The following is a 9,859-nucleotide window of genomic DNA, read 5'->3' as shown; positions in this document are numbered from 1 at the left end:
GAAGAAGCAGGCTGAGGCCTCCTGGGAACTGGCCCTGGAAGGAGAGCCAGGGAGGGGCAGGATCGGCTTCCCAGGGGTTCAGGGCTGGACACCAAAGGCAGCAGAAAGTGAAAACCTCAGAGACTCCACCTAGTCTCTGAGTCAGTGGTCGGGTTTTCCAGGCTGAGGAGGCCCAGGGTGTGAGGCCCTGGGGGATGGAGGCCGCTGGAGAGCCCTCCTGGGCCTGAGAGATGGCCCAGGCCAGGAAGCCCTGGAGCAGGGCCAGGTAAGGGCTGGTGAGGGTTGGGGAGGCCCAGGAGCAGGGGGGTGGGGGTTGGAGCTGGGACCTCAAAGGACCCAGAATCATGGAATTTAAAAAACCTATCCATGGTGGGATCTAGTGTACAGCTTCTTTTATTCTCTTTTTAATTTTTTTTTTCTGCTTACAAAAGTAAATTATGCTTGATCAGAAAAAGATTACAATGTTGAAAGTGAAAATCAGTCAGCGGCTGGGCCCCAGGCAGAAGCTCAGTGGAACGTGTAGAAGTTGCAGCCAAGTTCACTGACCCAGCCAGATCGCACCCTCGGTTGTCAGGGCTACGGGTCCTCCCTGGACACGATGGGGCCCATGGTGGACTCCTCCCCATCCACCAAGGGACTGGGGGCAGGCTGTCCTGCCAACCTTCCATCTTCTTTTCCGTCTGGAAGAGAAGGGCGTGGGTCAGGCTGTTGTCAAAGGAAAAGGGGGAAGGGGTGGGGGGCAAACCTGGGGGTCCCAGCTGCCAGAGCAGGGGCGGGGATTGCTGACTCCAGAGACATGCTCCCAAAGGCCACTGGCCCAGGGACACAGAGGCTGTTTCCAGGAAACTTTGGGCCAAATCTGGGCTGAGCATCAGGAAGCTGCTGCTCCCTCCCCACTGCCTGGCCCAGGACAGGTCAGGAGGTGGGGAGGGCTGTGGACAGGTCTGGAGGTAAAGACGGAGGGGCAGGTTGAGAGGTGTTGACTGCCCATGAGCACCTGCCCAGGGGAGCCCATGGGGCCGAGCTGCAGCCCTTGTTCCGTTCTTCATCTCTCCATCTGAGGAAGGGTGACTTTGTCCTGATTCTCACAAAGGTGCCATATGGGGTGGGGTCCATATGGCCCCAGAGCCCACCTGATCTGAGAAGTGAGCAGAGGTCTCAGGCGGGGTAGAAATGGCCTGTCCCACCCAGCTCAGCTGGAAGAATGGGCTCTGAGCCAGAGGGGGCCCCCCCATCCTTTTCAGTGAGCTAGCTGGTGGCCTCAGGGTGGTGACCTGGCCCTTCTGAGCCCTGCCTCCACACAGGTCGTGAGGACAGAACCCTCTCTGCACTGGGCAGAGGCAGGTGGACATGAGGAGGCACTTGGAGCAGAACAGGCCAGTGGAAGGGCTCAAGGGTGAGCCAGGCCCACTGCAGAGGGGCCTCCAGGCTCCGGGGTCCCTGACTCCAGCAGGCGATGGAGCCTGAGGTGTCCCTCGGGTCGCCTGAGAACTCTAGGCTTGTGGCTGGGGATGCCCCCATCTCATGAAAAAGACATAAATATGTAAACACATAAGAGTAGACACGGAGAGAAATAGGCCCAGGAACACAGACATACAAGAACCCACACAAACTTACTCTCCTAGGCAAATACACACATAGGGAGACAGAACCTTAGAGAAACACACACACACACACACACACACACACACACACACACGGAGGCCTACAGACACGCAGAGATTCACACTGAGATAATGTAGACAGATGCACGCAGAAATGTTCACAGCACACACATACTCCCCTGAGCCAGCCGAGCCTGCTGTCCCCCTGGCTGCCCAGGTGACAGGGGACTTCGGCCCCAGGAAGGTCTTGCTCTCGCCCTGCTTGCTGGTCTGGGGCCTCACCTGTGTCCAGCTTGCTGCGTTTTTGCTCAGGCTCCTGGGGGGCGGCCTCGATGGCCCGCTGAGCCTCGGGATGGATCTTGAGGAGGGCTTTGGCAAGGGTGGCGGGACCGGGCACCCCCAGGGACATGATGCAGTGCACTCCTTTGCGCTTGGCCCCCGCCACTTTGGCACTGTCCTTGGAGGCCGTCAGCAGCACCAGTTTGGAGAACTTCCTGGGCTTCGTGGGGGCTGCGGGGACGACATCTGTGCCCGGCTCAGGGGACTCAGGGGAGGGCTCCTGGCCGGCCTTCACACTCTCGCCCTCCTGCTCACTGGGCTCGGGCAGGGGCATTCCGGGAACGATGGCCTGGCCCCCAGGCCACGCTCAGGCCCCAGCAGATGGATTTCTCCTCCACCTCCCTGGAAGGAACCCAGCAGTCCAAGGGCTCCGTCCTAAGGCAGGAGGCAAAATCCCATCAGTGGAGATGCCCTTGGACCTGGGTTCAGGAAGAATCTGGGCTGGAGGTTGGGGCAGATGGGGCTGCCTCGGTGCCCCAGGGGAAGGACCTGAATGGAGCCAGAGAACCCTGGGCTGGTGCTTCTGCTCTCTTGGTAGCCTTGGGTCCGTCACCTCCCCCAGCCAAACCTCACTTTCCCATCTACAAAATGTGCCCAAAACAGGGCTCTCAAGGGGCTACTGGGGTGACCAAGGTGCTGACAGCTGTGAGTTACTAGGAAGCCAGGCCCACAGGTGCTGAGCACGGGGTGAAGTGCTTCCACAGGTTTTTCCATTTAACCTTCAGCCCCACGTTATGAAAGTTGATCTTTCTCATTGACCCAGGTTACAGATGAGGACACTGAGGCATGCAGCCATGAAGGCAGAGCTGGGAGTCCAGTCGAGGTGGGTCCAGAGCCCGCCCCGCACAGCACCTGGGGTACCTCGTCCAGGATAACAGGAACCGGTCTTCCTGAGCACCAGGCGTTGGGGAAAAGCACTTTGGGGACATGAGTTCAGGTCACCAACCCTCCCAGAATGCCTGGTGCCCTTCACCCTGACACTGTGTCACTGGGAGCATGGGCTGGGGCCCTGCTGGCACACTGCAGACCCCAAAGGAGGAGCCTGGCCCTGGGAGGAGGGACTCTCTGGATTCACAACTAGATCCATGCCCCATCCCAGGCGAGAGGCCCCGGGGCACCCAGTGCTAGGGGACGCCAGGGCCCCACGAGGGCAGCGACCTTGTGTCTAAGCTGGTGCTGGCTCTGCCTCAGCTGAGTGGGGACAGGGCTGTGGAGGTGTCCAGAGAATCCGTGGTCACTGAGGGCTCCCTGGCTTCTGGTCTGGAGAAGCAGAAAGGATGGATGACGGGAATTCCCTGGTGGGCCAATGGTTAGGACTCTGCACTTTCACTGCCGGGGGCCCGGGTTCAATCCCTGGTCAGGGAACTAAGATCCCACAAGCCACACGGCATGGCCAAAAAAAAAAAAAAAAAAGAAAAGAAAAATGGATGACAGGGGCAGCGCTGGCCTGGAGACCGGGGCTCTGGGGCATCAGTGTGGGCTAGCTGTTTTGTCTGTTGGGGGTGATTGGGTGGTGGGCAGATGGCGGGGTCTTTCTCAGTTTCCAGTTTAGCCCAGAAACAAGATTGCCGCCTTGGCAGACATCTCACCCTCCCTGTCCAGGACTCAGGCAGCACCAAGGCCTGTACACTCTTACTTGCCCCCCTAGACCTGTTTCTCCAACCTGGCTTTCAGTTGTGTTTCTCTGGGCCCCTCCAATGCGCATGGCTTGAGGTGTCCATGCCCCGCACCCCAAAGTCTTCCAAGACCCCTTCATCCATGAGAGGAGCCTGAGGTGCAAGGCCAGTGCATGGTTGGGGTGCCTTGTCCCCTGCAAGCTCCCCTTCTCAGTCAACTAGACATGAAAGCAGAGACCTGACAACTAGACACGAAAGCAGAGACCTCCCAACTGTGACAGAGGAGGACCCCCACCTCCAGGGGGTGTAGCCTCAGGTAAATGCTTCCTGGTAGCAAGTCACCTGACCACAGGCACCCCTGGGATTGACGTCTCATTATCCCTCTTGTCCCTGGTCCAGCCCCTGGCTAAGCCAACCCCTACTCCTCCCATGTGGTCCTTCCCAGCTCTGCCCATCCTGCCCCACAGGGCAGGCAACATGGTGGTACCTGGGACCTGGGGGGACATGGGGCCCAGCAGAAAAGACACTGCCTCCCCACCCACCCCTCCAGAGAACCACTCTGGGCAGGAAAGGGTTATGGTGGGAAGCCCCACCCACAGGACCCTGCCCCCACACTCTGATTGGCCTGGTGCACAACCCTGGCCAGCAGCCCACACCTCTGTGGTCCAGGGATGAAACTCCAGGTGGCTGGACCCCTTTCTCACATCATATACAAATAATTAACTCTAAATGATCATAGACTTAATTATGAGCGCTAGTGATAAAACTCTTAAAAAAAAAAGAAAAGAGTAAATCTTCCTGACCTTGGATTAGGCAAAGCTTTCTTCAGTATGACACTAAAAGTACAGGTAACCAAAAAAGAAACACAAAAATTTGACTTCATTGAAATTTAAAACTTTTGTGAGTCAAAGGACACCATCACGAGAGTTAAAAGGCAGCCCATAGGATGGGAGAACATTTTTGCAGATCATACATCTGATAAGGGACTTGTATCTGGAATTTATAAAGAACACATAACTCAGTAATAAAAAGACAAATAACTCAATTTAAAAATGGGCAAAGGATCTGAATAGGCCTTTCTCCAAAGAAAATATACAAGTGGCCAGTAAGCACGAGATGTTCAACATCATTAGTCATGAGGGAAGTGCAGATCAAACTATAATGAGATACTATTTCACACTACTAGAATGGATCTAATAAAACAAAACAAAAAACCCAGACAATAACAAGTGTTGGTGAGGATGAGGAGAAAATGGAACCCTCATACACTGCTGGTGGGGATATAAATAGTGCAGCCACTTTGGAAAACAGTCTGATGATTTCTCAAAAGGTTAAACATAGAATTACCATAGGAACCAGCAATTCCACTCCTAGGTGTATCCCCAAGAGAAATGGAAACTGATGTCTACATAAAAACTTGTACATGAATATTCGCAGCAGCATTATTCATAGATGCCAAAAAGTGAAACAGCCCAAATATCCATCAACAGATAAATGAATAAATAAAATGTGATGTATCCACACAATGGAATATTATTTGATAATTTAAAAAATTCATGCCACGACATGGATGAACCTTGGAAAGATTAGCTAAGTGAAAGAAGCCAGTCATGAAAGATCACATATTATACACTCCATTTCTATAAAATGACCTGGAGTCTATAGAAAATCTATAGAGTAGAAAAATCCATAGAGACAGAAAGTAGATTTGTGATTGTCTAGGGCTGGGGGTGGGAGGGATGGGGACCAGAAGAGTGAGGAGTGAATACTAGTATGTATGGGGTTTCTGGGGTGATGAAAAAGTACTAAAACTGATTGTGGTGATGGCTGCACAACTTGTTGAATTTACTAAAAGCCATTGAATTGTACATTGTGAGTGAGTGAATTGCATGGTATGTAAATTATCTCAATAAAACTTATGTATTGAGAAAAGAGAAATTAAGTCTATAATCAGTGGTTTCCCCACTTCATGATACCTAAGAATCACCCAGAATTCTTGTTAAAAATGCACAGTTCTGGACTCCTCCACCCCCAGACTTCTTTCTCAATGGGTCTGGAGAGGGACCTGAGAATCTACATTTTTTTTTTTTTTTTTTTTACCAGTACCCTATTTGTTTCTGATACTTTGTGAAAAATGGATGATGCCATGGGCCCTCTGTTTAAGAAGTTTCTAATTTCTAGTTCGTAGCTGAACTGTTTTTCCACCACTCCATGTACAGGGGTGGACAGTCCCTCAGGCTGGATCAGTCTCTTTTCTGGATTCATCCCTAACCTTCTAGCAATTTATTTTTGAGATGTGAATGGAAGAGTTGACAGGCAGCTATTTTAAGCCTAAAACATCTATTTTGAAAATTAAATTTTTACTCAATAAAAGTTCATTGAATTAACAGAATTTTTAGAAGTGAAGCAGAAATGAATTAAAAAGATCAAAAGGTTTAATAGTTTACCTTACTTCACTCACTTTACACCCTCCACCTGCATCCCCAGTCGGATAGTTTGATATTGCTATGGGTCTCCAGTCACCCATTTATCCTAACCAGCTGTCATGATATTGTAAGATGGCTCAGTGTAAACCCCAAACCACACAATGTTAAGAACTGGCAGGAGCCTCTTAGACACCTTGGGAGGCAGAATAATGCCCCCCCGCTGCCCATCGCCAAAGCTGTCTAGGTCCTGATCCCTGGAACCTGTAAATATGTTACCTTATATGGCAAAGGGGGAATTAAGTTTGCAGATGGCATGAAGGTTACTAAACTAGGAGATTATCTTGGATTGTCCAGGTGGTTCCATCACAATCACAAGGGTCCTAAAAAGCAGGAAACGCAGGTAGAAGAGTCAGAAAAAGCGGTGTGATGATGGAGGCAGGGTCAGCGAGAGGAGAGATTCGATGTTGCTGGCATTGAAGGTGGAGGGAGGGGGATATGAACCAAGGAATGCTGGAGGCCTCTAGAAAAGACAAAGTAACAGACTGTCTCTCCTATAGTCCCCTGGAAGGGTTACAGCCCCGTCCAAACCTTGATTTTAACCCAGTGAGGCCCATGTCAGATCTCTGACCTCCAGCACTGCATGACTTTTACAAAGCTGTGTTGTTTTAATCCACTAAATTTGTGGTAATTTGTTATGGCAGCAGTAGGTAACTAATACGAGGTCCAATCCCTTGATGGTGAGGTTCTGAAAGCCAGGATCATGGGAATTACCTGGCGGTTCAGTGGTTAGAACTCCCCGCTCTCACTGCCGAGGGCGCAGGTTCAATCCCTGATTGGGGAACTAAAATCCCACAAATGGTGTGGCCAAAAAAAAAAAAAAAAAATGAAAGCCAGGATCATTGCCTGGCAACTGATGATGGATTAACAGAATTACCATTACCTTCATATGTATGGGAGAGAAATACCATCAATGTCCACCAACACCTGCATCCTCAGCTAAGAGGCCAACCCCTTACATTCTCTGGGCTGGTTTCACCTATGTAATGGGAGTAGTGGCGAACTTCGCAGGGGCTCTTAAGAGCAGGCAGGCAGGCAGGCAGACAAGGGTGAAGTCTTCAAGTTACCAGTGATACTGACAGATGCCCCTTCTATAATCGCTGTCCCATGTGGTTCTTGGAGGGCTGCTGGTGGGATGATGGACCCACTTAGATATGCAGGTACACATCCTTACAGGGAGATTTTCAAAGCAGCAGTAAGACCCAGAATGGGTCAAGAACTGCTACTCTATAGTGTGCAGGGAACAGCTTCCCCAAAGTGGGAATTTCATGTAATGGCACCTCCTTTCCCCTAATCACCATGGCTTGGAATCTTAGTTACTTTTACTCCTCCTTACCCACTGTAATTTGTCCTTAGACCTGTCTATGCTGCGCCCAAATGGTCCCTGCTCCCCGCCTCTCTCCTCTCGCATCATTACCACCACCTCCTGACTAAGCCTCCGGAGTGCCTCCCCCGCCCCAACATCTCAGACCTCCAACTGCCATCCCTGCGAGCATCTCTAGAGCCACAAGGATGGGACGGGACTGGGGATGGGTGCAGGGCGGGGGCAGTACTGGGCGGGGCGGACACGGTCAAGGAAAGGCAAACCAATGTGGGCCTCCCTGACTTGGGGTGTGAGGGCTCAGTCCTGGGGTCGGGTGGGTTGGGGGAAGGACGAGCGAGGAGAAGAGCTGAATCGCTAGTGAAGGACAAGGAGGCTGCCTGAGCGCCGGGATGCAGAGCTGGGGGGCACCCCCCAGCATCAGCAACCCTTGGGGACCCCCAGAGGACCCCGGCAGGGACCCGAGACCCTCCCCGATCCGCTGGGGCCCGTCCTCACCGGGCACCGGCCGGGCGGCGACGGCAGCGGGGCCCTCCCTCTCCGGAGACCGAGCCGCGGCAGGTCCCTCAACCTCCGTGCCTGGGGCCCCCGCCTGGGTTCGGGCAGTCACCTCAAGCTGGGGTCACGGAGCGAGCATGCGCAGCAGGGCTTGTGGGGGGCCCGTTCCTTGGGCTAACTCGATTTCTCCGGGTCTTCCCCTCGCGGGGCAGAACTGGAGGCCTGACCAATCCCGCGCGGGGGCGGAGCCAGGGCTCGCGAGGGGGCAGGACCATGCCGTTATTGGGCGGTGGCCCCCGGGGGGCGGAGCGTCAGCCTTCAAGTGGCCAGACTTAGAGTCTTGGGCGGGGCTCTCCCAGGACAAGGGGAGTGGGTTTAACTGAGATCACCCGACCTCCCCCAGTGTTTGACCTCGGCTCTACGCAGAGGAAGTCACAACATTTGTTTAAAGGCCTCGATCGTCTCCGTTGTTCTCCTGAGCGAGCAGAGGGAAGAACTTCCAGTATGCTCATCAAAGCTACTGATTCCGCTCCGCCCAGCATCCCTGAGGGCGCAGCATTTTTGCCGTTGGTCTCCCCGACCCTCGGTCCAGCCCTCGCCATTGGTCCCTCCCTCGTTATTGGTGCTCCCCCCCCTCCCCCCCCCCTCCCCCGCCACAGGTCCAGCCCTCGTCCATCATCCCGACCTTCGCCCATCGATCCAGCCCCCACTCACAGTACACAGTCACTGCACACTGATTCTCTGACCACCCTGGGCGGTGGAGACCGGGCTGCTCCCGCACGGGGAGCTGCGGGGCCTGGGGGCTGCTTTCCTGGACACTTGGCGGGTGGCGATCAGAGTGGCCCAGCATCCTCCGAGCTGACACCCGCCCTGCCTCTCACCCGCCTCCCCTCCTGCACGGCGCCCCGGGCCCTCCGCTCACTGCGACCCTCCCCAGCCCTCCGCCCGCCCCCCTTCGCCCCGCTAGAGCCCCCAGTCTTCTAGCTGCGCGTCCTCACGTTGGCAGAGTGAAGACGCTGCTGCTCTCTAGAAAACACCACTCCCCGGACACCCCTCTTCTTCTCCTCCTTTCTCTTGCTCTAAAGCTGCTCCTGGGCTCCCAGCAGGTGCAGGTCCAGGTGCCATGAGGCCTGCCTGACCTGGACTTCAGGCATTTCCCACGTTCTCCGCATCTTCTGCATCCGCCGTGTCCTCCAGTTCTCCCGCGTTCTCCTGTATCCTCCTCCTCAAGTCCAAATATCAGCAGAACCTGCAACTGCCTCTACAAAGGCTCCCAGCTCCCTCCTCCCCCGCCTCACCCCGACACCGCCGCCCTGGCTCTGCAGATCCCTCATCACCACCCTCGGTTCAGCAGCCACGGCTTCCACCGACCTCCAGTCCTTTCTCCAGGGGCCAGGTCATTTCCTGGGTATTCTTCAGGGTCATTCAAAGGCCTTCATGAATTTATTTGCCATTATCTATTAATAATCCACTGACTACTGGTTGTCTCTAATTTTATTATGTTATAAATATCTTTGTATCTAAATTCCTGACATCTGATTATCCCCTTTCTTGAAATTTCAAAAAATAGTCAAAGAAGGCAAATGTCTTAAGAGCTTTTTATTTTATTTTTGATAAGTTTTAAAAAAATTTATTTATTTTATTTATTCATTTTTGTCCACATTGGGTCTTCGTTGCTGCGCGCGGGCTTTCTCTAGTTGTTGTGAGCGGGGGCTACTCTTGGTTGTGGTGCGCTGGCTTCTCATTGCGGTGGCTTCTGTTGCGGAACATGGGCTCTAGGCACGCGGGCTTCGGTAGTTGTGGCACGAGGGCTCAGTAGTTGTGGCTCGCAAGCTCTAGAGTGCAGGCACAGTAGTTGTGGTACACGGGATCTTCCCGGACCAGGGATCAAACCCTTGTCCCCTGCATTGGCAGGCAGATTCTTAACCACTGTGCCACCAGGGAAGTCCATAAGAGCTTTTTAAACATGTTGCCAGATTGTCCCCAAGGAAGTGCACA

The 9,859-nt window shown here is 53.5% G+C and overlaps 1 protein-coding gene across 2 annotated transcripts; it reads right to left on the bottom strand.

Annotated features, from left to right (window-relative positions):
• Positions 1-377: 377 nt before the first annotated feature.
• FLYWCH2 (FLYWCH family member 2) lies at positions 378-8,060 on the bottom strand. Of its 2 annotated transcripts, XM_061209056.1 has the most exons (4): positions 7,862-8,060; positions 3,102-3,203; positions 1,887-2,318; positions 378-680 (listed from the first exon to the last, which is right to left on the bottom strand). In XM_061209056.1, exons 3-4 carry the CDS (start codon positions 2,215-2,217, stop codon positions 577-579), a joined length of 435 nt encoding a protein of 144 aa, XP_061065039.1. In that variant the 5' UTR covers positions 2,218-2,318; positions 3,102-3,203; positions 7,862-8,060; the 3' UTR covers positions 378-576. The 2 variants fall into 2 exon arrangements, with proteins under 2 accessions (XP_061065039.1, XP_061065038.1); XM_061209055.1 differs by lacking the exon at positions 3,102-3,203.
• Between the last annotated feature and the right edge of the window lie 1,799 nt (positions 8,061-9,859).

This window comes from Eubalaena glacialis, chromosome 13 (assembly GCF_028564815.1).
Source record: "Eubalaena glacialis isolate mEubGla1 chromosome 13, mEubGla1.1.hap2.+ XY, whole genome shotgun sequence".
NCBI lineage: Eukaryota > Metazoa > Chordata > Mammalia > Artiodactyla > Balaenidae > Eubalaena > Eubalaena glacialis.
The sequence above is the reverse complement of the archived record's forward strand: the minus strand, read 5'-3'. Positions and strand labels throughout refer to the sequence as shown.